General features: G+C 39.5%; 1 protein-coding gene and 1 long non-coding RNA gene across 3 annotated transcripts; one reads left to right on the top strand and one right to left on the bottom strand.

Annotated features, from left to right (window-relative positions):
• Nucleotides 1–1,819: 1,819 nt before the first annotated feature.
• On the bottom strand, nucleotides 1,820–15,664 carry sytl2b (synaptotagmin-like 2b). The gene is made up of 17 exons (XM_076100653.1): nucleotides 15,564–15,664; nucleotides 14,237–14,397; nucleotides 13,616–13,727; nucleotides 11,950–12,177; nucleotides 11,473–11,636; nucleotides 11,071–11,207; nucleotides 8,868–9,747; nucleotides 6,537–6,587; nucleotides 6,346–6,440; nucleotides 6,134–6,250; nucleotides 4,824–4,993; nucleotides 3,824–3,926; nucleotides 3,532–3,693; nucleotides 3,241–3,329; nucleotides 3,002–3,088; nucleotides 2,182–2,387; nucleotides 1,820–1,968 (listed from the first exon to the last, which is right to left on the bottom strand). The coding sequence occupies exons 1-17, from the start codon at nucleotides 15,662–15,664 to the stop codon at nucleotides 1,820–1,822; spliced, it is 3,012 nt and encodes a 1,003-aa protein (XP_075956768.1).
• Nucleotides 15,665–18,969: 3,305 nt separating this feature from the next.
• LOC142959545 (uncharacterized) lies at nucleotides 18,970–27,408 on the top strand. 2 transcript variants are annotated; one of them, XR_012956219.1, is made up of 9 exons: nucleotides 18,970–22,584; nucleotides 23,499–23,586; nucleotides 24,111–24,220; nucleotides 24,302–24,342; nucleotides 24,475–24,550; nucleotides 24,647–24,760; nucleotides 24,925–25,040; nucleotides 25,554–25,740; nucleotides 26,811–27,408. It is a non-coding gene; the product is annotated as an uncharacterized LOC142959545 (long non-coding RNA). The 2 variants fall into 2 exon arrangements; XR_012956218.1 differs by having other exon boundaries at nucleotides 24,644–24,760.
• The last annotated feature ends 362 nt before the right edge of the window (nucleotides 27,409–27,770 follow it).

The following is a 27,770-nucleotide window of genomic DNA, read 5'->3' as shown; positions in this document are numbered from 1 at the left end:
ATATGATACTAGAGTGGTATCGATCTTCTCATCTTCACTTGTATTTGCCAAATGTTTGAACTTTGTGTGAGCATGCAGTTTTCCATAAGTAACATAAATGGTAAGAAATAACACTTAAGATCCACGTGCTGCTGGACAGATGCTACACATCAACACAGCCATATCCCTTCCTCAACACCTATTATGACCTCTTTGTAGGGTGGGTCTTCTTTAATTTGACACTCAACTCCGAGCTACCTCTTTTATCCACGTGTGTAGTCACATTACCTTTCTCCTTTTCACCCAAGGTGTGAACGTGACACACAAACAAAGGTGGATCTCAATGGGGAGTCTCAGAGGGCACACTTCTCCTTTGAGGCCTTCAGATTTGGAGCATATCAGTCAGTTTCCACTTTCTACTTGCACTGCTACAGGCTCTGTGAGGCGTCCTCGTGCAACGGATGTATGCCTGTGAGTCAACTAACAACAGTCACCTCACACTCTTAAGTAATGCTTCATCACTAAAACGTCTTTTGCTCAGTTTTGTGGATATTTACTTGATTTTGAGCTGGTTTCCCCAAAATTAACAAATTAAGGTGGCTTAGTAGATGTAGATGTCCAAACTTTCCATGACCACTTTTATGACTTTTGATGTCTGCTTGAAAGTTGAGCTTATTTCTTCACTCAAAGTCCTCTTACAATATTATTTAATGTCACAAATGTTCTCCTTTTGACACAAAAGTGGAAAAGTGAACAATATCACCTTAAAATATGTACATTTGCATGGTTAATTTCATTTTATATATCTGTGTGTCTGTACGGCTGTGACGGTGAAGTGTGACGACTAGTTCTACGAAGTTGTCTTGTTTGGATAACTTACACAGTCAACAGCTCTAATTCAAATATGCAACATTTAATAGTAGAAACATGCAGCATCATAACCTGAAACGTCTTGATTCTTCTTGTCTTCCTCTCTCACACAGGTACATCATCCCCGAGCTGCAACAGCAGTCCTCTGGTCGTCGTATGTCATCTTAACTATTTGTTTCTCTGTCTGGAATCTCTTTATTCCCTCTCTGAGACGCTCTTTATCGTCTATAATCTTAACTAAGTTGGAGACATAACAAAAACATGTCACGGGGAAACTGGACAGGACTATTATGTTGTGATACTCTTTCATCACCATTGAAGAAATTGTTATTCAGACAATCTTATGCTCTATGCTACCCTTGACTTTTATCATCATTATGCCAAATGATTAAAAAAAAAAATGGACTTCTGCATTTAATTCCTTTAATCCCACTTGTTTTTAATATCATTACGTGCAACAGTTCATCACATGATGTCACATATCTCATATCTGTTAGTATTAGCCTTACTTAACAACCTTGATAATTTGGCTCATGAGATATTTAGGGTGTATACAGTTGTATTGCACATTGGGAGCAACCCAATTATCAAAATAGTGGACATTTAGACATACTGCATGTAGGATATACATCTAGATCCTGGTACATCTGTGGGTGTAACCTTGTGTCCTTGTGTGCATATTAATTAAAGCCTATCAACAGATGTTCAGCCAGACTTGCCTGGTATTTGTTGTATGTTACCTATGTGTGAGTCATGTTTTTATTTGGGGTTTATTGTACTTCGATTGATGTATGGGTTCTTGATTACATTTTCCAGTGTGCCTCAAGGCTTCTTTTTGTCTGTGGTATTATTGTCACTAAAAGCAAGCACAAGGAGAGGCAGACATTTGAAATCCTTAGACAGCTTTTCCTGACTGAATTTAAATCTTTAAAACTATTAATTGAATATACTGTGTTTGCACTAGTTTTAGCTATTTGAAACCAGTTTTTGCAGAGTTCAGCACTCTTAATGGGAGTACGTCCTCCACCCATTGGTTTGGGGTGGCCATCATGCGCTCCCACAGGGCCGCCTCATAAGGAGTTGAGTCCATCCAGTCCACCAGTGCTCCGTAACTTTGTCCTACGGAGAGACAAAAGAGACACAAAAATTAAAAACACAAGCAACCCTCAGGTGGCTTCATTTAAGTTGGTATTTAAGGCCCAAAGAGGTCAAATTATCCAATATTTTAACGAATAAAGCTAGAGAAAAGCCTCAAAAACAAATATAATTTCATTCATATATAGTTTTTCATATCACAGCAATTGCACCACATTTGTGTATTTTGACCAGTACCTTTTCCAACTCCAAGCCTCAGGCCCCCCAGCATGTTGCTGGCCAGCCTGTCTTGGTCCCAGACAGTGAGCTCCACGCAGGCTTCTGATAGATCGGCCTGTCTGATGCCGTCGTACACAATCGTGTGGTTAAACACTGGGTCTACTGTCCTCCGCACCACGCGCGTGTGCTGGCGACTCTTCCTGCTCGTGTCCGGCAGCACAGAGCTTGGGATGAGGGGGAAGAAGAGTTATTTTCACCGCTACAGCAGAAAAGTTTAACTGATGATGGAGTCCTTTTGGGAGAGTACCTAATCTCTCTCTGGCTGAGAGTTAAATGAGAATATCGGTACTGATCTTACGCCTGTACATTCAATATGAAGTTAACGTCACAGCTGGGAAAGGGTTAGCTTAGCTTAGCATGAGGAGGTGGAACAGGGGGAAACGGTGGCTCAACAAAATGCACCTCTAAAGCTTACGAATTATTTTGTGTAAAACTTGTTTTAGACGGAGTTTAGTGGAGACATCAAGATATCACTGCAACTGGTCACAGCCTGGCTACAGTTTTTGTACATATTAAACAAACAAGATATAACATGTTAATTAGTGAGCTTTAGAGGTGCTGGTTGGCGATTTCTTTACCTTTGGACAGAGCCGTTTCCTCCTGTTTCCAGTCTTTATGCTAAGCTAAGCTAACTTGCAGCTGCCTTTAGTTTCATGTTTAAAAGACAAACTTGAGTGGTATCAGTCTTCTCATCTAACTCTCGGCAAGAAATCAAATCAGAGTATTTCCCAGAAAGCCAACCGATATCTTTAACTTAATATGAATGTAATATGCATACCACTTAACATATGGGTCGATGGTGGCCCTGATTGGAGGCAAGTTATTGCAGCCTTTCACCCAAATGTGAACTTCTCCAGTGTTTGGACTCTCCTTAATTAATCCTTAGAAAAATAAATGACAAAATATATACAAAAATATTCAAAGAACCTTTTCTATACAATGGGTGGGATTGCGGTTTACTAAAATGCACATCAAGAAACGAAGCCTGGTTTTAAATAACAGAATGAAAGCATGTGCAGACCATCACTGTGGATGATCTCTGGCAGGAAACGTATGGCTAGTCTCATCTCTCCTTGACCATGTGATGGCGCCAGAGTGGGTGTGGTCTGAAACGTTTGACAGAGTATAAAATACACATAAACAGTAGATCCCAAATTCCTTTGTGCACAGGTTATACAACTGCATGTGATATAACAAGCTCAAATAGACTCTGGGGAGGCGACATTGTTAGATAATCCGCTGTTATTTGATGAGAAAACAACTGCTGTGGATAAAGCCAGCCTGTGGGCGTGTTTTTCTTCTTCTTACCCTTGCTTTCAGGGCTAAGTAGTTCATCTGGGTGTGGTCAAAGTCCCACTTGGAGAGGTCCACGTCTACCTCGCCCAGGAAACTGTTCCTGCCAAAGGTGTCGTGATGCCAAACAGAGAGAATGAGCGTCTGGGTTCTGAGGTACTCCATGTGAACACGATACTGTAAGGACAGGGAAGAGCAAGGTGCTTTTGTTTGTTGATTGTCATGCATGCCAAGTATTTGGCATCGCAGTGTGGGAAAGTGCCTTTGTTTGTTGAGTACGATCAGCATTATGTCTGTGGATTCTTACTCGGAGGAGCTCGTTGAAAGTTGGATTTCGTGTCTTCTTTTTCACAGATGTTTTCCTCTTTCCCAGATTAGCTTTGTCAGGAACCAGGTAGCTTTTGACATACCTTCAAAAGCAAAAAGATACACCCTCAGTATATTAATATGAAAGTAAATCTAGTCAAAGTTAGCGGACAAAATGTACATTCTGACTCACGTGCCAGAAAATTGTACGCATTTTTATTCATACTGTAGTAGTATATCGTTTACACATCGTAGAAAAAGGCATTGAAAGTTTACCCTTCTTTTGCAGTGCGTCCAATTTTTAAAGCATAGAGAGAACACCGGTGATTGAAAACGTTAAATATTTATATATTAGTAGTATCATAGTGTTTGTTTTTACCAATAGCGTGTTGTGCATTTAAATATCATATATGTTTCGGCCCTAATGCCAGTATTGAGAAACCCAAATGTGCCACCAGGTGTGCTTCCATAGAAACAGATATGTACATGCATTATCCAAGTTTTTGATCAAACTCATATTAGCTTAAGTTATCAGTAAAATAAAATAAATAAAATAATGATAAACAAGGTGATGATGATCTAAATGCTGAAATAAAAGGGAAAATCACCAGAGACAAATTTCAATGGCTTGTTATGTGTCGTGGCAACTCACTGGAAACCCGTTTAAGTGGAGTTCTGATGTAGCATTTAATCTCTACCAGTTGATGATCAAATAACAGGTGGCAGAGATCTTTCATCATTCATCTTTTTATACATTTTGCTTGTTGGTAGAGACACTACAAGTTATTTTCCATTTGAATTCAGCCACTATAAGCCACATTAAATAACTATTTTTCCTGCCTTGTTTGCCATTCTGCTGGCACATGTGGCAGAGACAAAAACAGTGTTCGCCTGTGACTCTTCAACTTCAACTTAACAGTCATTCATTTTACTTAGCAGATAATAAACAGTACATACAGTATAGAAATAGGATGATAGAATATTTCAAGTACAGTACTCACGGATCAGAGCGGCCCCTCTTTGGGTCGACTGCTGCCAGGTCTTGGCACTCAGTCACAAAGATGTGAAACTGTTTGAGCTTCTGGATGTAGCTGATGGAGAACTGGATATTTCCCTGAACCTCCACATTCCCAAAATCGCCACTGTCCATGGTCATCACACTTCCACTCATCTAGGAGCACACACAAGCAAGTAGGCAAACATTTTACATCATCATTCATATCTTTAATAATTTTATTTATTGGATGATTTGTGGTTTGGGCTTTTTGGAAATCTAATCTATCTCCTGGAGATGAAAGTCAAGGACAGAGCTAATTGGTTCCACTTCAGAGGGGAACTCCACCGATTTTCAACATCTTAGGGAGAACCTACTAAATATATGAAATAAGTTGTATGAAGCCTGCATGAAATTTGATTGCCTCAAATCATGTCACTTGAGACAGCGTTGGTTTGGACTAAAGGCTTCAAGTTTAAAAATGAAAACAAACGGAGGGTTTCTGTAGACCGCTCCTCTTTTCTGCTTGAGTCTAGCAGCTTGAGGCAGGAGTGTGTCTACGTTTCCTCAGATCAGTACCTCCGCTGATGCCATGCAATTGTCCCAACGGCCCGTTATTTCAAAGCCTCGACAGTCAAAGAAATGTCCCATTGGACCAAAAGCCCAACCAACAGCCTTTATTCTGAAGGTCCATTGCTCCAAAACAGAAGCACATGGCTAAGTAGCAATCATTTCTTCTCTACTATGGCAAAGGCATGACCTGCCCACCTCTGCCTCTGATTGGCTCACCACTTGTCATGCCTAAACCTGACCAACAAAGGCAAAGAGTTCTAGCCACACTCTCTGTCTAAGCGAGTATTGTTAGTATATCTAAAAAAGTATATCGATTTTAACATGGGCCAAGGATGATGCTGAGGGAACAATGAGCTGACCCCCTTGAGGGAACATGAGCTGCCACTAGCACAACACTTCCAAAACCTCGAACAAACTGTCAGCAGCCGATTTGTCTTGTGGGCAATGTAGGCACCAGGTTTTTGTCAAGGACGAGCAATGAGCATAAAAAAAGATAATATTTATTCTGCATTGATATTTTTCTAACTGTCAACTCAACATTGTGTCACAGACAATGCTATATGAGTGCAATGCCAAATAGGTGGAGTACTGTGGAGTAATCTTTTTTTTATGGTTGTGCCTGACCATCTGGTGTAAGTAGGTAAATGTCAATCTCTGACAAACACAATTTAATTTTAAAAGCCAACGATCAGTGCAGTTTACGAGAGCAGTGTTAAACATGCTCATGCATTAGTGTGAACATACATAAGACAAAGACGACATGCCAGAGGAGCCGCTGAGGTTATTCAAAGAGCTGCCCGTCATTAGTCTTCCTGTTCGGTCACTGTCCTCGCAGGTGGAGTCAGTGTTTCTGCCAACGTCCTGAAACACAGACAGCAGGCACAGAAAGCTTTGTGCTCAGGGATGCAGAGCAGACTTTGACTTACTGGACTAAAACATGCAGAGGGTGGTTTTACCTCCTTCTCTAAAAACGAAGGAACCGATTTGCTCATCTTCTTCAGGTGCTCCGGATCCGAAAATAGGGACGGTGACGGCGACGGGATGGATGAAACTAAAGAGTGGTTGATTGGGAAGCAGACAGATTCAAATCTTTACTAATTTGCTTGCAAACATGTCCGTAATGGAAAAGATCAGGCATTTGTTTTACCATCACGAATGCGTCTCATGTCAGCAGCTGGGTCTTGTCTGGTTCCTTGTCCTGTGAAAAACAAACCAAAGAAACCTCAATCCCCCAAAATGATCTGCGTATATATGAACAATCTGACTTGGAGGACATGCTCACGTGGTGATAAAGATGCGGTGATGTCCTCCATACTTTTAGTCCGATTTTTAGGCCTTACTTCTGCTCTCAGCAATGCTTTCCTTACGAGGTTTTGAATGTAGACATCATTCTCACCTACAGTATGTATTGGAGAGAAAAATCAACTGACAGGCTCACAGTATGGGCAGGTTCTTATGCTCAAATGGGTTGATGAGTCTTTGCTTAAAGTTATCATTAGTAAAAATCTGAGTAACGAGTTGGTATTTTCAGCTTTACATTATTTTACTAAAGCAAATTTATTGCTCACATAACTTGTTTGTTTATAAATTCCTCACAGACCAGTGATTGAGAACCTGGAACCAGCAACATTTGGCATTTCTGCAGAAAAATAACTTACAATTGCAGATCCATTTTCATTTGATTGATTAATCTGCTAATCATTGCAGCTAATTAATACACACAAAATCTAAATATTTGTGGTAAACTCTGTAAAATGATGTTCATGAATGTACAAACTGTGAGAAGTCAAGGTAGTCCAAGCAGCAAGGGTAGGAACTGGAGGATAATGCAGATGATGAATGGTACTTTTATCCTATAAAGTGTGTGTTGTTAGATACGTTTCTAATTCGTGTTTCCATTACCTGCAAATGTTTTGGTTTGATTTGATTCCTCTGGTAAAAATGGCTGGACATTTGGTAACATGAAATGTTGTGCATAATAGCCAAATAATATCAAATGTGCAGTTCGATGACAGTGGAAAACTGATGTTGTCTGAAGGATATGTAGGTACAGTCCCTGCCTCAAAACTTTTAAAACTACTGTGAAAGAAAGCTGACATGAAGCTGCTTGAGTTGTCGGTTTGTGAATTTCTTTTGTTTTTAATCTGTGTCAGTGAAGTGAGAGGAACATATTGCCCATCCCACAAATTAAACATGGGCAGCTAACTGCAGGCACACTGTGTATTCAGAGATTTGCTTCTGCCAACAAAGACAACTCGACACGGACATGATCTCAAGGATACTGCTGGATAAAACCCATAGTGATAATATTAAGAGACAACAGGAGTTGGACTACTTCAGTTCACTTCAAAACAGCTTATTCAAGACATTGTTAGAATTATGTATATATGAAATTTCATAAAACTGAGAAAATGCAAATGTAAATTTCTGTTAGATGTTAACTATATAGGAGATCTACATGTGTGTTCATTCTTGACTTAAACTTGTTTTGATCTCAACATTTAATACCTGCTTTGTGAATTGTGTTTTATTCCGATTTAGAAACTTAATTTAATTCTATGTCTGTATTGTAATACGCAGCGTCTTGATTCTTGATAAATAATAAATGAAACAGCTTAACTGATTGGAAACAATTTAGAAAAACCTTTAAAAAATATTAAAGGTTCTTTCACTAAAATATACATTCAAATTTCTGCCACTTATGTAAAATTTTTTATTAATTTCAAGGAACATTCTTTTTGCTTTTTTGTAGGAACCTTCTGGTTTCGTGGTTCTGCGCGGTAGTCTTATATTCTTTTTTAAATATATTTTTTATTTACATTGTAAAACATCATTGTGAAGTTTATATCTATCTATATAACATTGACTTATTTTGTTCTTTCTCTCTCTGACTCTCGTTTAATACCACGGTTGGTCGCGACACAAACACCGCGATGCTCATTCGTTTAACGATGGAACGAAACACTGCCGATTCATTCCAGACACTGTCTTGCTGGACGCAAACGCATTTGAAGCCTGACAAGATGGATTTTCGTGTGATATGCGATCCTAAGATTCTAGTGTGACATCGCAAGGATCCAGATGCCGCACAATGCAATGTCTGTGACATGATTGTGTGAAATTAATTATAATGTGGTGTGTGGGCAGGCTTGTGAACGTTACATCTGCATCCCTTGAGCTGAATATCCCGCCTTGTGTTTAACAAAGAATTGCTGCGACTGGGTATTTGCACACGTGTGTCAGGGGTGTTCACGTAGGAATTAAACTGTGGCAACCGGCACATTTAGGAAAAAACTAAATTTCAAAGCACCCTCACTCATAATTCGAGCAACCCCATAGCACTAGCAAAAGAAAATCTCTGGCTCCGCCACTGCGTATCACCCTGTTTATTAAAAAAAAAAGTGAAGTTGGTGCTTACGGTTTGAACTCCTCCAGTTGGACCAGGTTTCTGACGTGCTGCTCGCAGATGATTCCTGACCTGCGTCTGAACTGCTGTAGTTTGTCGGCAGGGGGCGCTGACTCGTCTTGCCGCCCCCTCTGCTGTAACTCTCCTCTAAGCTCACCGGAGTGCTGGTCCTCACCGGCCCAGCCAGATCAAACTCATACCTAGACTTTCCTTCTGACCAGTCGTCCTCCACAGCCGGGGCGAGAGAGGTGTGCTCGCTGGTCTCGTCCGCCATGCCCAGGTAATGCCGGTAGTCTGTGGGAACATATGCCCGTGCACGTGGAGTCAGAGTCTCAGTGTCCTCAGGTGATCTTCTTGGTGAGGCATCTTTTTCGGCGTTCTGCCTCTGCTTTCTGCTCTGGGAGTGGACGGGGCGTACATCCATTTTAAGCTCTTTTTCATCCGGATCACTCAGAGAAAACATGCTAATGGCGCGACGCATGGAATTTGCACGACTGCTCGATGTGCCAAAGCTGTCTTTTCTGCTCTTTGGAGAGCGAATCTCTTTTCCTGATCTGATTGGGGATTTAGGTGGTTTCTCCTCTCTATTAGCATCTTTTGAGCTCCCTTTGGACTCTGCTGTCGCATAATTGGACAGGTTGTTTTTGCCATCATTCGCTACTCTTGACCCTGGCTGTCTATCATGAGGTGACTTTGATCGATTCTGAAGAGGGGGAGATGATTTCATGGCAGCAGGTCTTGGTTTCTCTGATACGCAGTAATTCTCCGCGTCACCGCACTTTAACTCCTGAAATGAAAGCTGGGAACTTATTGGTTCTTTCTTTTTGGGGCTCTTGGGTTTGTCGAAGGAAGATGATCCCTTGGTATCTGCCTTGGTCTTGCCCCAGAACTCACGCAGAGTACTAAATTGTGTTCGGCTTGTGTGTAGGGGAGGGGACAACTTGTCTATTGTCTGATTCAAAGGAAGAACAGTAAGATTGTGGTAATTCCTATCAGAGTGTCCGTTATCGATGCCTGAATCATTCCCAATCGGTGTCAGATCGTACTCCGACTTTGTAAATCTTTTATTCAGTGTTGATTGATTTGCACCACGAGTAACTTTACCATCACCAAGAAGTTTAGCTTTGCCAGTGCAAAATGGAGGCGTTTGCCACTCCTGCTCCCAGAAAGACATGAGCTGCTTTATCTTCTCTGCAGTACTTTCTTGATCTGGTTGACCTTGTCTGTTGGCGTGCGGGCTGTTAATTCTGTCTTTGTTAGACGTATCCTCCTTTCGTTTAGGAGACATGCTTGATTGCATACTTTTATCCTCACTATCCCTCGTCTGTACTTCTTCACTTGAACCTCTACGCATTTGTGTTTTAGAGGTGATTTGCTTATCACCTTGCTTGTCGTTCGTATATGGGCTGTTTCTGGACAAATGGAGCTTCTCAGAGTCTGGATCTGTATCCCGGTGAGACACAGGATTAGTCTTTGACAGTTCGTCTTGCAGTGAGGTTTCTCTAGATCGGAAAATACTGTCAGGTTGTGCACCGGACTGGATGGGTGTCTTTGGCTGTGGACTAATTCTGTTTACAGATAAAATCTCAGTGTCTGAATCTCTTCTGTCAGCTACTTGTGGAGTGGCTGCTAACTTTAAAAAATCTGAGTTGTATGTTGAGTCATTGTTGTTCCTCTGAGTTGAAGTATTGATCACCAGACTGGGTCCAGTATCTTTCTGTTGTTCTCTTGCATCCCCAGGATTTGAAGCCGACTGATCATAGATTCCCATTACGTTGTAAATTCCAGGCACAGTGGGCATATCAGGCGCTATGTGTGGTTTGTTTACTTTGTCCTTGTCTTTTTCCGCCGAGACATGACCAGGTTTTTGTCCTTTGCTGATAATTATTTTATGTCCCATGTTGCTTTTCTCCCAGAATGACTTCAGATGAGCGATTTGGGAGGGTTGGCTTTCATCGTTATTATCTTCAAATTCCTGTGACCGAATTCTTTCTCTGGTATTCTTCTCCACCTCTTCTTGGGTTTCTTGTGTGTCTCTGTCTGTTGCTCTTAACTCTTTAGCCTCACTGGACTGTCTTTGTAAGGGATTTCTTCTCATTTGAAGAGTTTCTTTCTTTCTGTCACTTATAATATCCCCGGCATCTTTTCTAAGTGAACCTTCACCTCTTGATTTACTGATTTCTGTCTGTTTATCAGAGCTCTGCGTGGCCTTTGGACCATCTTCTGTCTCTGACCAATCAAGGCTGTCTGTGCTGCGGCTAAACCAGTCCAGTACCTTCGCGATGGAGTCCTCATCACCAGTGGGACTGGTGGCCTGAGTGGATAATTGAAATGCATTTTTTTGATTCTTCTGAGCTAGCTGATCAGACTTATCAATGAAGTTGAGATCATAAGACACTGGGGGATCTTGATCTGAAAAGAAAGGTATATAAAATAATGAAATACGTCTTAATGTAGTCAGAAAGCTAAGGGTGTCTGTGCTGCAGCAGGTTTGCCTTACCTCCCATGGGCCCACCGTTTTTATTAACCAGACTAAGAGTCAGCCATGCTAGCTGCACTGTGAAGTTGTACTTTAAAACCAAACTATAGGAACTATTGCCTCGGTTGAAATTCGATGACTAGTTCAGAAGTACTTTTAACTACAGTAAGTAGAGTTATTCTTTGTAATTGAACTCACCCACAGTGCTTTGGGGCAGACTCAGATCTCCCGGTCTCATTGCTGTTCCCACACTGCTATTGTTTTCACGGTCTGAGTCCTGAATCCTGCCTGTGTGCAGAACGACATCTTCATCTCGTTCAATGTTCTTCTGTGGGATCTCTTTGTCAGTGGATGCATCACTCCTGGTGTATGTGGCAAGTCTGAAATTATGCAGGTTGTGAGTTGCAGTGGAAAGAGGAGAGAGCTTAATTAAAATGTTGGGGTCAGAGTTGTTGGAGGAATCGTCTACTGACCTGTCTCTTGTTATCAAAGGTGGGTTTCTTTCTCTCTTCAGATTGTAATTAGACGAAAGCTGAGATACATCCCAGAGTCGCCGCTGGGAGTTTTCATTCAAAGGTTTGGATGGTTGAGCTGAATGAGATACTTGATAAGAAACAACACTTTTCTGCGGTATTTCATCTTGGCCCTTCAGGAAGGACTGGTTAGAGTTCTCACTGGACCCCCGCTGGAGGCTCCGTCTTGGGCTGGGAACAATCCCCGCTGTCTCTCCCAGAGCGTCTAACGCCACGTCGTTGCTCTCTGACTGACTGGAGGTACGTCTTGAGTGAAATGTCCTCTTCTTTGGCACCGGCCTGTAACCGACAGAAGAGCCCTCTGATGTGAAGGAGCCCCCTGAAGTCTGACTGCTCTGTGCTGGGGGACTCTTCAGTGGAGATATGGGCTCTGAGGCAAACAACGGAAGAAAGGCTCAGTCTAGAGTATCGCCTCGATATTGCTCTGCTAATGCTTTGCACATTGATTTTTGTTTGTTTCAGCTCAAACCTGTCTCAGATGACTCCTGGTCCCGGCTGGTTGACATGTCATCATTATTTTCAGGTGGCTCAACAACAATAAGGGAAGCGCGGTTGAAAGGGTTGTGCCTTGGCTTAAAGGTAAATTATTATAATTAATGTTTGACAATACAATATTTGCAATATGATTGTGACAAGGTTGCGACAAAGAAAGGAAAACGGTCACGGAAAAAGGCTGATCTGTTTTGTCACACATACCGTTCTTGGAGAGCGGGCCGCTGAATTCAGATTCTCTTTTTCTGCATCGCTGTGGGAAAAAAACAATTAAAATATGAAGTTAGAAAAGGTGAACTTAAAGGAAATACAAGCACTATAAAGCATGATTAGATGAAGTGCAGTGTAACTTGATGTGCCTGCTGAAAATCATCTCAGCAGCAAATGTTTTTCTTTCTCAAAAGTAAACTGTAATGTGCATGACTGGAGCTTGCTGACTCGTAAATAACGCTGGTATCAAAGAGAAAGAACTCTACCCAACCTAATCAACCGGAATATCAAACAGAAAGTAAGAGAGCATTCGATGAGATCTAGCAATTTGTAGCTGAATAAGAGGATTTGTAAAAAAGCAAAGCAAATCTTTGAGTAATTGATTGATTGCATTTAGAAATGCATGTGATGAAACACAAGAATTACACTGCAAAGACAGTAGAACTATCAGGCTACAAACAGAGAGTTCAGGCAACTGCATTCCTGAGTGTACTGTGTGTTTAGGAAATGTGTGTCCCTCTGCTCGAGGTACTGCTTAACAAAATCAAATATTGACCCAACTTCTAATGGAAACATGTCGAATACGAATGATCCTCCGCTGGAGTAAGTTGCACACTGTAAAAGTATTCGTCGTAATAATCTGTTACTTTGACAAAAGAAAAACTCCTGGCAACGGGATGGGAACATCCTGATTGTTTTAGGTGGAATTTCATTCCAGAAATAACAACCACAGTAACATAAACAGCCACCTCTCATTCAGTGTCATTATGCTGAGAGCTCTACTGAGTTAATCCCTTAATATGTCAAACCACATCCAGCAGTGTTGTGAGCAGTAGCTGCTGCTGGGCTATAAAACAGACATATTCCCTGTAAGCACCACCTATGTTTGCACAGGCTGAGTCACAAGACACACAGACACACACACACACACACCCACACACACGCGCACACACACAAATACTGTATACACTGACAAAGTGAGAAGAAAGAGATGCTGTTCCAGTGTTTCAAATTGATCGAGTTATTTAATGGAATCTGAAGACAAAGAATTAAAAGGTTAAAGACGGACAGATCGGTAAATCTATGAATAAGAAAGGAGTGTGTACTTGATCTCCTGTGGTTGTAGTGCTTCCAAACATCTGGCTGGTTTTGGTGGAGCGGCGATGTCTGAACCTCGACTGCTGGCCGTCTCGGATCTTTCAATTCGGAGAGAACCATCTGCAACAGAAAGGAGCTGTGTTTACAGCAGCTTATGAATAACAATAATCTAAATATTCTGTTTTAAAATGAATTGATGCATTATGTTGATTTAGGGCAGATGTTTAGGTTGAGTTCTTTCCTAGCCCCATATTTTGACCCCAGCTCTCTGTTACTTCCTAAGCAAACCTCCGAGGGAAAATCTAAACGTTTCTATTTTCACAAGTTGTCCTCCAAAGTGTTTTTGTGATCCCACAGATGTCAAGAATCGGCACAGAAATATACATTTTTGCTCGCGGCAAAACCAACGTTTAGATCCAATGCTTTTACTAACTAGCGGCGTAGAAAAGGTTGGATTTAAACTTTGGTTTCACCGTGGGGAAACATTTTATCCTTCAAGGCAGACAGAAGACACCGGATGGATTGTGAAAATACCTCTGAAGATACAACCTGCTGCTGGATAACAGGTTCAAAAGCTATAACATGTGCTTTAAAACAAGCCCTTTGTCAACAGTGTAGAAGGAACACACCTAAACCAGCCTTCCTCGGTTTCATGGAGGCCAGGATGATCTCCGAGCCGTGGATCTTGTCCATGTGTCTGTGAGACTTGGCCTCATAAAACCACTCTCCAGTTCGGTACTTCAGCTCGGTGTCTAACTGCGACCTGCTGTCAGGTATTCTCTCCAGTTTCCTGGAGGGGAAACACAAAGGGGACATGTACAAAATGCTTAAGTCAAGAGGTTTTTCTGTTCAGTCATTCATTGTCTGTTTATGCAATATGTTAATCCTAGTCGGGTGGCATTTCCCAACAAATGTTTTTAATCAGGTACTGCTTTTTTTTTTATCTCCTGAGGCACTTTATGAACTCAGTTTAAGGTGGTAAAATGTTTACTCCACTTCACTGCAATTACAGTTGCACATGATCTATCTAAAGGAAAGAATTCGGAAAACATTCCCATCAAGTTCAAATTGAATCAAAGAGAAATGGCCGCTCCAACTCATCTTTCGTCTTGATGGAGAAACACCGCGGTCATGTGAATAAAGGGTAGCGCATTATTACAGGCTGTTGGCTTAATCCTTTTACACCAGACCGGCAAAGACACAGTGAGCATTCAGCCTCCCGCTGATAAAAGAAAACAAGTTGGCCGGCCAACTCCGTTAACCTCCCAATGAAAAGCACATTGTGTCATTGTATTCTTGACTCAAGTTAATGTAACAAAAAACCTCTTCAAAAAGAACTAAGACTTTTTTTCTCCTTATAGTTTACATGCATGACTGCATTTTTATTCGGGATATAGAAGTTTCTACTTTAATTTCTGCACGTGGGAGGGATCAGAAAAGATACTGGGCCTTTTGTTTGTCTGAACAAGCCTTGAATATACACTGAGAGGAATGTTTGACCCCTCCCACAGGTTCAATGGAGAGCTTAACTGCTGATTTTAAACGTGTTTCTGAAAGGAGGCAGTATGAGGCATCACGCTCTTCACAGTTGAGGTGTCTCTCATCACTGAGGCCTTTAAGGGGTTATATTCTTGTCCGTCAGGGCAGCATGACCCTCTCCCATGTGTGGACTTCATCTTGGCTTTAATCTAATTTGCCCCTCTCACATGGAGGCTTCTCAGCGACGTATCCGGCCAAGCTGTTATTGTGTTATTCCATTATAGCCAGACGAGTATTATTTTTACTGTCCCACAAAGGCCTCTTCTCACAAAACAGGCGATGGAAGGAGTACTTATTTAATCATTAAAATTACATTAGCTGCATAACATGACATTAGCTTAAATGCTGGTCAAAACATTTCTGCTCATGTAAAAACAACGTCCGATGCTGATTTCTTTTGCCTGATTTGTTTCCTACCTGATTCTCTCCTCCTCGGCCTTCTTCAGATCGGCGTCCCTCCTCAGCACCGTCATTATCGCCCCTTGCTCATCCTCCGTCAGGTAGCTCAGGTCGATCATGGCTCCTCCTCCTCCTGCTTCTCTCCGCCTGCAGGTGTGGAAACGCTGAGCAAGCGGGGAGCAACCAGCTGGGTCTGTCACTGTCAGGCAAATCGCGTGGCAACAAATTCCCACTGTCACATCTTAAAAAGTTGTGTCTTTGTTCCAATATTTTAAAACCTTGTTAATGCCCAGAAAATATGAATGTACATGAATCATAAAGGTATGAATTTACCTCTTTAGCTGTTGTTTGGTGAGTTGTTTCTTAAAAAAAAATAAGTGACCAAAACCACAGCATGCCATTCTTACACAACCACTACAGTGACTTCCATACAACAGGCCTCTAATTGATGGAGAATGCAGTGACTCCAATTAGCTCTACTTCAATAGAGACATCTGCAACACTTGAAGCCGTTCCAACAATACCGCTTATTAAATGTAAAGTGACCTGTTAATCACTGTAGTACAAGTACAATTTTTGAGGTACTTTACTTGAATAGGCAATATACGCTTTTGTTTATCATTATACTTCTACTTCACTACATTTCAGAGGGAATTATTGTCAACTACCCAAATCACTTTTGATACTTTAGGTACATCACTACTTCTACACCATAAATGTATCTCGTGTGCTCCTTTTACATGTTTATTAAAGGAACTCTTTGTTGACACATCAGGTAAGCGCTCTATAGACATACTCACTGACTGTCATGCCAAACTGGCATTTCTACTTTGACTTTGTTATAAAGTACTTCTAAAATACTTGTTATCTGATACTATGTCTAGGTCCTACATGTTTTTGTGCAGCTTCAGACTTCGAGATAAAAGTGAAGAAGCTGCAGGACACTGCTGGAAATGTTTTCTTGTCCAAATCAATGAAGAGAAGCACTCCCGCACACTGTCTCTACACTGTAAGAAAAGTCAGTGAATTTTACAGTGAAAAACTGTTAAATCACAACAGTAAGAGACCGTAAATTGTAAATCGGTTATATTCAGTTTATCTGACAGTGAAACACCGTAAATCTATATATCAGCCAAAACAATAATTTGTGCATGTATTTCTTGTATAAAATACATTTTGTCACTGTTAAATGTACTAAACATTGTACTGATAACGGAAATACACCGTAATATGAAAGAAAAATCCATACCGTAATTTTTGCATTTATTACTTTTTAAAAATACATTTGGTTAATGTTAAATGTACGGACCATTGCTCTGCCAATGGAGGTAAAACGCATCATACAGTCAACAGCCAGCCCCGTATTTTTTGCATTTATTATTCGTAAAAAAATCAGTTTGTCACTGTTAAATGTACTAAACATTGTACTGGTAACGGTAATACACCGTAATATGAACAAACATCCATACCGTGATTTTTGCATTTATTACTTTTAAAACATACATTTGGTTACAGTTAAATGTACGGCCCATTGTGCTGCCAATGGAGGTAAAACGCATCATATATTCAACAGCCAGCCCCGTATTTTTTGCATTTATTATTTGTAAAAACATCAGTTTGTCACTGTTAAATGTACTAAACATTGTACTGGTAACGGAAATACACCGTAATATGAAAGAAAAATCCATACCGTAATTTTTGCATTTATTTCTTTTAAAAAATACATTTGGTTACTGTTAAATGTACGGACCACTGTGCTGCCAATGGAGATATGACGCATTATACATTAAACAGGCAGCCTCGTATGTTTTGCATTTATTATTCGTATAAAATACATTTTGTCACTGTTAAATGTACTAAACATTGTACTGATAACGGAAATACACCGTAATATGAAAGAAAAATCCATACCGTAATTTTTGCATTTATTACTTTTTAAAAATACATTTGGTTAATGTTAAATGTACGGACCATTGCTCTGCCAATGGAGGTAAAACGCATCATACAGTCAACAGCCAGCCCCGTATTTTTTGCATTTATTATTTGTAAAAACATCAGTTTGTCACTGTTAAATGTACTAAACATTGTACTGGTAACGGAAATACACCGTAATATGAAAGAAAAATCCATACCGTAATTTTTGCATTTATTTCTTTTAAAAAATACATTTGGTTACTGTTAAATGTACGGACCACTGTGCTGCCAATGGAGATATGACGCATTATACATTAAACAGGCAGCCTCGTATGTTTTGCATTTATTATTCGTATAAAATACATTTTGTCACTGTTAAATGTACTAAACATTGTACTGATAACGGAAATACACCGTAATATGAAAGAAAAATCCATACCGTAATTTTTGCATTTATTACTTTTTAAAAATACATTTGGTTAATGTTAAATGTACGGACCATTGCTCTGCCAATGGAGGTAAAACGCATCATACAGTCAACAGCCAGCCCCGTATTTTTCGCATTTATTATTCGTAAAAAAATCAGTTTGTCACTGTTAAATGTACTAAACATTGTACTGGTAACGGTAATACACCGTAATATGAACAAACATCCATACCGTGATTTTTGCATTTATTACTTTTAAAACATACATTTGGTTACTGTTAAATGTACGGCCCATTGTGCTGCCAATGGAGGTAAAACGCATCATATATTCAACAGCCAGCCCCGTATATTTTGCATTTATTATTTGTAAAAACATCAGTTTGTCACTGTTAAATGTACTAAACATTGTACTGGTAACGGAAATACACCGTAATATGAAAGAAAAATCCATACCGTAATTTTTGCATTTATTTCTTTTAAAAAATACATTTGGTTACTGTTAAATGTACGGACCACTGTGCTGCCAATGGAGATATGACGCATTATACATTAAACAGGCAGCCTCGTATGTTTTGCATTTATTATTCGTATAAAATACATTTTGTCACTGTTAAATGTACTAAACATTGTACTGATAACGGAAATACACCGTAATATGAAAGAAAAATCCATACCGTAATTTTTGCATTCATTACTTTTTAAAAATACATTTGGTTAATGTTAAATGTACGGACCATTGCTCTGCCAATGGAGGTAAAACGCATCATACAGTCAACAGCCAGCCCCGTACTTTTTGCATTTATTATTCGTAAAAAAATCAGTTTGTCACTGTTAAATGTACTAAACATTGTACTGGTAACGGTAATACACCGTAATATGAACAAACATCCATACCGTGATTTTTGCATTTATTACTTTTAAAACATACATTTGGTTACTGTAAAATGTACGGACCATTGCGCTGCCAATGGAGGTAAAACGCATCATATATTCAACAGCCAGCCCCGTATTTTTTGCATTTATTATTTGTAAAAACATCAGTTTGTCACTGTTAAATGTACTAAACATTGTACTGGTAACGGAAATACACCATAATATGAACAAAAATCCATACCGTGATTTTTGCATTGATTACTTTTTAAAAATACATTTGGTTACTGTTAAATGTTCGGACCATTGCACTGCCAATGGAGGTAAAACGCATCATACATTCAACAGCCAGCCCCGTATTTTTTGCATTTATTATTCGTAAAATATTCAGTTTGTCACTGTTAAAGGTACTAAACATTGTACTGGTAAAGGAAATACACCGTAATATGAACAAAAATCCATACCGTGATTTTTGCATTAATTACTTTAAAAAAATATATTTGTTTACTGTTAAATGTACGGACCATTGTACTAATTACAGATATACACCATAATATAGCTAACAGCCAACTCTGCAACTTCTGCAAATATTATCTATTACCCATATCCCTGGTGGAGGCCGCTAAGGTATTCAAAAAGCTCCTTGCTGGCAAGGCGACGGGGGTGGATGAATTCGAACTTTGCCCATTCATTAAGTGGTTTGAAAATCAATGGAAAATTCCAAACACTTTTTGCGTAGTGAACTATGGATTTTTGACCATATTCGGCCTAAATACGCCCAGAAAACAATGGACTAGGAGGCTGAAATTTTCACAGTCAATCGACCTCTGCCCATTCATTAAGTGGGATGAAAATCAATGGGAAATTCCAAACACTTTTCCCATAGTGAACTATGGATTTTTGACCTAATTCGGCCTAATTACCCATAGGAAACAATGGGCTAGGACCCTGAAATTTTCACAGTCAATCGACCTTTGGCCAGAGATCAAGTGGTATGAAAATCAATCGGTAATTCCAAACACTTTTCCCATAGTGAACTATGGATTTTTGACCTAATTCGGCCTAATTACCCATAGGAAACAATGGGCTAGGACCCTGAAATTTTCACAGTCAATCGACCTTTGGCCAGAGATCAAGTGGTATGAAAATCAATTGGTAATTCCAAACACTTTTCCCATAGTGAACTATGGATTTTTTACCCAATTCGGCCTACATACCCATAGAAAACAATGGGCTAGGACCCTGAAACTTTCACAGTCATTCCACCTTTTCCCACAGATTAAATGGTGCGAAAAGTTGAAAATTGACTGTTTATTTCACCCAACAGAAAGGATTCTAACCCAATGGTACTTATGATCCGAAATGGCCTTCACCAGTCTTTTCTCTCAATTTTTACACTTTAAATCAAAGTAGAAATTTGAATCCTTTTCCTGTTTAAAGAGGGGCTAGTGAATATGAATTCCCCCAAATTTTACGGTCGTAGCTGCAAGTTAAGGTACCCAAACACAGCCCCAAAGGTCAAAATTGAGGCATATAGCCTTATTTTTCGGCTTTTTTTGGCAAGTGAGAAACGGGCCATTAAATCTTAGTGAAAGGTTGAAACTGCCTGAATTTTGTATTAATCATTCCCCTGTGATAACGTAATGCAGGATCTAAAGCAAGATCTCTGCAGACCCTTGGGAAAGCTAACTTCTGTTAGCAGCATGCTAATGACTTGAATCCAATTGAGCCTTTAAGAGGGTCCTCTTTTGTCCATCATATGTGAATATTAGGACAATAAGCCATTTACAAGTGTTTTCAAATGCACCCAACAGAGATGATTCGAACCAGATGGCACCAGTTTTCACCAGTCTTTTCTCTAACTTTTTATACTCTAAATCAGGGTAGAGATTTGACTCCTTTTCTCCTTCAAAGAGGGGCTCGTCACCATTACCTACCTATAATCTGGACTTCGTAGCTGCAAGTTAAGGTCCCCAAAAACAGCCCCAAAGGGCTTAATTGATGCCTTATTCCCTGAGTGGATTTTTTGACATATGCAAGAATGGCCATAATCTCTCAAATATGGGTCCCAGAACCCACAGATTCTGGACACACATTGTGGACTAGGCCTACAATGAGGTCACCTGAACAGAATTCCTCTAGATTATCTAGAAAAGATTTTTGCCTGTATGACACTCAGACCTCAGCATGGTGTACACGTCCTTAAGGCGTACACCCTGTTGTACTCTTGGTGAGATCAGACCAACTTTTACTTCTAAAGATGTCAGAGCCCTGCTTTTTTAATATGTTGTAGACTTGTTTGAAAACTCCAGAGTTACCTCTTCTTGTGGACAGTCGTAAACGCATACGTTTAGAAACGATGACATAAACACCCACGTTGTCTTTACTAGCAGCTGTTGTTCAGTTAAAGTCTGCATTTCTGCAGAGGAAGCAGCTGTTATTGGAGCGATTAGCGAGCAGCGTGTCCAGCGACGTTAGCAGACCTACGGAGCAGCCCCGTCTGAAGTCACGTTAACCTAATTCATGATATAGATTAGACCACATGGGATCACCTTTCGGTTTGTTTTTTTCCACATGGAACTATACATTCTGCCATTTCTCCTCGACTCTTTCCGCTTTGAGTCACTCAGCAGTGATTGTCAGAGCTAGCTGCACCACAAACAAACAGTCGGTTTGGACACCTGCATTTACTTTGACAGTCTTTTATGTTACAAACACTGAAGCGCATTCAAAAAACATTTGTTTTTTTGTCGATCATTACAGGCTTACATTTATGATTGTATTCAGAGCTGAACTCAAAACATTCGAGGCTTAAGACCTGGCAAAATGATCTTGCTACGCCACTGGTACACGCAGGAAATATTGTCTAACTCGTGCACGCAGTGTCTCATGGTCACAGAAAGCACGGCCGCGGCAACTAGAGTCCTGCTAGTACCCTCGACGTGCGTGAAGGTGCGAGGGCCCGATCAATGTTGCTTGCATTCATTATTTGTAAAAAAGACATTTTGTCAAGGTTAAATGCACTAACCATTGTGCTGTTTTTGTAAATACACTATAATATATAAAATATAACACTGCAGTTTTTGCAGGTACTATTAGTAAAAAGAAATACATTTTGTCACGGTTAAATGTACGAACCATTGTGCTAATAATGTAAATATACCATAAGATAAATTTGAAGGCCAACACTGTAATTTTTGAAAGACATTGTCAGTTTCAACAGTCAGAACTAATATTTAACCAACAAACAAAACAATAAGTGCTAGATGCAAACTAGTCTGCTTATTCAAAGCAGTAGAGAGTAACCTTCCATACGTTTTCCTTGTTTTGTAATCCTTTTTTGCAGAGCATAAGTTGCATCTCACCCCTCACCCCATCCCCCACCTCTCTTTTGATCTCTGTTGGTTAGTATTTTGTAACATTGCAGGTGCTTGCAGGTGCAGATCTCGCGACAGTTTCAAGGCACCCTGTGACATCTATTCCTAATGTGTGTGCAGTGCACCCTATATGATCATACTGTTTCACTGTTTAGCGATTCCCTCATGACACTTTAAGACCAACAGGTGCCTGTCTCAGTGAATAACCTGACCAAATGTGGTGGGAACACAGAGAGACAGACAGACAGAGAGAGAGAGAGAGAGTGAGAGAGAGAGAGAGAGGGACGGACGGACGGAGGCGGCAGTGATCAGACCTACACAACAATTTAAAAAAAGCAACGGTTGGAGGCTGAACTTTTGAACTCATTTCAGCGCCTTTTCTGCGCGCTCAGGCAGCACGTTACTGATGATCAACGGCCTGACTCCTGGAAACACAACACTTCTTCTGAAGGTAAGCATGTCAGCTAGCTAACGTTACATTTGAATTTGAGGCTTTGTTTTCTGCAGTTTTGTGTCGCCCTTGCAAAAACGAGTCATTCAACGTTAATAGTAAGTTCACTTAGCTATCTAAATGAGTTGAGAGTTTACTTTTCGTGGATGTAACATGGGTTATGGGTTTCTGTGTTAAACATTAGCTAGCTTACTTTACCAAAGGTTTGCTAGGAAAATGTTTAGTTGTCATTTCTGTGGCAAGTCAGTTAAAGCTAAAACATCGAGGGGTTATGTGCTTCATTGCAAACTTCATAGTGATGAACCACGTTGTTTATTTAAGTGCGTTGAAGCTGGTTGCAAGCAGACCTTTGTTAGATATGGAGCTATAAGGCTCATTTCTACCAGAGGCATAATGGTAACCTATCAGCTAACGTTACAGCTAAGCTAACGTTACTGTTGGGATGGCTGTTAACTTTACCGCTTATAAACTGTCTGTTAACGTTACCGCTTATAAACTGTCTGTTAACGTTACTGCTCATAAATGTGCTATGTCTGTTAACGTTACCGCTCATAAGTGCGCCATGTCTGTTAACGTTACCGCTCATAAATGGCTATGGCGTTATTTGAAAGCACATGTCCAGACACAAAGTAGCTAATTATTAAAGTGAGTGGATGGTCAAATGTTTTCACGGTCAGATCTTCATTTACTGCCCACATGCCACGGAGACACAAATAGCAGACAGCAGTATTAGTGACATGTACAGAGAATCTGCTTCTCCTCAGTCATCAGCTGTTCCAACTGAATCACATGACTGTGGCCCTCACCTGCATGACTCAGAAAATGTTATAGAGACCAGCACAGATAAAGGTGATATGGATATTTCTGAAAACTTCAGTGATCTTTTTCTCTGTTTATTCTACTTGAAATTGCAGGGACAGTTTCTACTACCTGCTTGGACCAAACTAACTTCACTGTTTAAAAATGACACACCAATATCAGATGAGGACATCAGCAAAGTTTGTGAGTCTTTGAGAATTTGATCTTTTCTCTGCATGTCATAGAGGGCCAATGAGGACAGCATACTCAAGAGCTCAGTCTTTCAAAAAAGGGTTCAACTATGTGGAGCCTAAGAAAATGTTTTTAGGACGAGATGAGAACAGGACTGATATGTTTTCATATTATGTGCCTGTGAAAGAGACTTTAACCCTTTAGGCTCTGCAAAGACAATACATAAAATATTAGCTGTCTATGTATCTGATGATAATTTGCCAGTTCATGTAAGGTCTGACACAAACCACATGTCACTTGTTTTATTGTGTAGAGAGAAAGATTTCAAAACATTTGTGTTCTCTGAATTACTAACAGACTTGAAGGATTTGGAGGAGAACGGGATCGTAGTATCAGATGAAACAGTAGTCAAAATAACCTTATATTGCATTGCAGGACATAATTTGGGCTCTCATGGCATTGGTGCCTTCACTGAAAATTTCAGTCACTCGCAATATTTCTGTAGGTACTGCCTAATAATCCGATCTGAATTTCAGGGTGACGATCCAAATCTGTGCGGAGCAGAGCGCACCATTGACAGCTACAACTCTGCTGTTGATCGCCTCCAGACCCAAGATAAACCAGATGTGGAAGGAGTAAAGTTCAAGTCAGTATTCAATTCTTTGAAATACTTGAATGTCTGTCAAAAGAAAGACAATTTGTTCCAGTGCTTTTGTGAAACTTCTAGGTCGAAGGCAGGTGGCATTGCTAAGAAGAATCTCCTTTAAAGTAAGTAAATTGTACACATATCTAACAAATATCTGAACATTTTAATTGGTACAAGAGCAGTTTGTGCAGATAATTAAGACAATTTACTCTAATCTTGCAACATTGAATTAATTTGCTCCTGCCACCTTTCAGACATTGCATTCAAACTCTAGTGGTTGTGGACTTGGATGGGAACAACTTGCTGGCTTTTATGACAACCAGGAAAACGGTGGGATTTTAATCCATTTAAATGCCCAAAGCAAGCAGTTGTTTTTTTTACTTTTAAAGATGATTTTTTTGTCATTCGTGTTTTATTGGACAGCAGAAGTAGAGAGACAGGGACCACAGTGGAGTGAGAGGGGATGATCTGCAACACATGGCCCAACGGGAATCAAACCTTTGTTGCTGCGATAACAATATGTGGTGCGGGCTAAACCAGGTGAGGCACTGTTTTTATTTTTGAGTGTGAATTTAGCCATTTCATTTTAATTTGCAACCTTTGCATTGAAAAGAGTAAAAGTTGATGCTTGACATGATTTCATCTTTCACTTAAGAGGATGTATGTCCACCCCTTGTCTTTTTTCTCTTTATTCTTTCTTTCAGGTGTGATTACGACTACCAGCGGTTGTACTTCAGATGGACCTCATCACCCTCTTTGCTGTCCTACTAGTGTAACCTTATGATCGGATACATACAAGTGTTGTCAAGGATAAACAGAGGTAAGTTGTTGTAAAGTTCAATGTATGTTCATTTAACAAGAGAAGGCTTTAGGGTCTTCTATTTTTGTAAGCACTGTTTAGCCATTTCATGTTCAAACAGTGTATGCATGTATTGTTGATGTTAAGTACTGCATAAAACTAGGCATTTCATGATCCAATGTGATTTTAACTTCTTGCCAGAATAACCTTTTTTGACATACTGTGAATTTATTTTGACTTTATTGACATACCATACGTATTATGGCTATTTCTTATTCATGAATCATATTTGTAGCTTGACCGTTTTATGAAATCTTTAACCCTACTCTTTGTTTACCCTTTGGTAAGTTTGTTCTGTTTTACCCTCTTTAATGTTTTGTGTTTTTATAGTTTGATTGTTTTTTGTGTGAAGTATGAGAACCATTTTGCAACTGTGTAAGTGCTATATAAAGTTATATTATTGGTGATGTTACTGTTATTATTATTGTTAGTATTGTTAATGTTTTCTATGTTGTCTTTTTTTCTGGCTGGAAGATCATGCTAGCCCACAGCGAACACCAGATTGACTTGTGAGTCTTCAAGCAGAAATTATGACAACACCTGCCTAAAGTTCCAGTTTCCTGAACAGCATACCCTGTCTGTATGAGACTCTGTCCCACCTGTCTTCAGTCAAGTCTGGACCCAATGACTCAGACACCAGTCTTGTCAAGGCTAATTAGAGGTAAGCAGTGCGATAGGTGCAACTCAAACTTCACTCAATCAATCATCCTCAGGTGCACGGTCTGAGCCAACCGCTTCATGCAAACATAGATGAAACCACTGGAATATAGTTTTGTATTAGTACTATTTGTTTTTTAGTGCTCTGAACTGATATCCCCCTTACATTACGTTTCACGTAGCAGTAAAATGTCATTAATTCTGTGTACTATCTTTCCAAAATCCACCCAAAAGGGGTTTGCACCTGTGTCTTTGCACCCAAGTGGGCCCTACAGTGCACTCTTATGTTTATTTGATGGTAAATGCTGGGGGTCATTGTTTCCTATTGAACTGGGTCTCCGCCATACAGTTTGATTTTTGTTAACGAGAAGGCAGTTATATTAGCTATTGTACACTGAATAGCTCAGTTATTCAAATGCAATACAACTCAACAACAGGATACAGCTTACTGTATTCTAGTTTCTCTATTTATTTTGCAACAGTAATGTAATTGATTTTAGAGATATTTAAAAGGTCTTAAAAGTCATTGAATTAAAAAAATTAAAACAAAAAATGTAGAATTGATGGAATTAATAAGATGTGCAGATACCCTGGTTGTATCAAACATGATGATTGTCTTTACACTGTGTGCACAATTAAAAGGCAAGTTGTATTTTTGAGTATTAATTGTATTGAACAACTACAGAGCTCTCGGTCAATCCAAAATGTTATAAACCTCAAACCTGAATATTTAATAAAGTAAAAGTGAGGTTTTGGCTTTCTTAGGAGAATATATATGTGTGCACAATTATTATGCAACTAAATGAAAAATGTTCCCATCTCACTTGTTTATTTTTATCTGTTAAAGTGAGAATAATAAACAAACAACTCAAAATTTACAAATAAACGTTATTGATATTTAAAAAAAATAAAATAATCTGTGACACTATTATTTTTTATTAAGTATAAAGTGCTGGTTTCTTCTAGGTCATTGGAGCTCAGTTTAACAGCAGAAGGCAGTAAATGTTTCTGTAGGCATCATGTTGAAGCACTGCATCAATCTAACTTTGCCTTTGTTTCTGTTTTTGGGTGCAGAGAGGATCATTCCAGTCCACAGTGAATACCTGATGGTCAACATACGAGTCCTCAAGCAGAACTGGTGAAAATACACGCTTCATGTTCCAGCTTCCTGAACTTCATGTCCATGTGAGACGCTATACCATGTTGAGTGCCCTCTTCAGTCAAGTCTGGACTCAGTGACTCATTACTCTTGATCAACTCAGGGCAAGTGGCTAATCCTTTCATGTTTATTCATGGTTATCCTTCATATATATATGGACACATGCTGTTTCTTCAAGATCTCAACACTGCTTTGTGAGTATATTGTACAAGATATTGTATCAGTTCAACCTGTTTTTCACAGAGAATGTTAGTTTCTTAAGGTATATCAATGATGGTCTGTACCTTGATTTACAATCTGCTTTATTTGATATTTCCTTTGTAATTTACAATAATCAGAAGTTGACTGAAATCTATGCCAACCAATTGTATTACGTTCTATGTTGTACCGTATTTTTGTACCGTGATGTCTTATACATTGTCACTATATTTTTTACGGTAAAGTTCTGGCAACCACAGCTGCCGGTAATTTACCGTTAAGTTGCATTTTTCAATAAAATGCCGTAATGTATCATACAGTTGTACTGTGTTTTTTACTGAGAAAAACTGTAATTAGCTTCACAATATAGTTGCTGTTTATAAGGTTATTTACCGTAAACACGTTTATAACATGGCTGTTATTTCTAAAGCAAATTACCGTAAACAGGTTTATGAAATCTGTTTTTTTCATAGTAATTTACCGTAAACAAAAAACAGTTCTCAACTGTGAAATCTACGGTTGCAAAAATAATATACCGTGATGTATTATACATTCTCACTTTATTTTTTACGGTGAAGTTCTGGCAACCACAGCTGCCAGTAATTTACCGTTAAATTGCATATTACCGTAAACAGGTTTATGAAATCTCTTATTTTTTATAGTAATTTACCGTAAAC

Source organism: Anarhichas minor, unplaced genomic scaffold (assembly GCF_050575085.1).
Source record: "Anarhichas minor isolate MPS153535 unplaced genomic scaffold, ASM5057508v1 ptg000026l, whole genome shotgun sequence".
Taxonomy (NCBI): Eukaryota; Metazoa; Chordata; class Actinopteri; order Perciformes; family Anarhichadidae; genus Anarhichas; species Anarhichas minor.
Note: the sequence above shows the minus strand (reverse complement) of the source record. Positions and strands in the feature narration are given on the sequence as shown.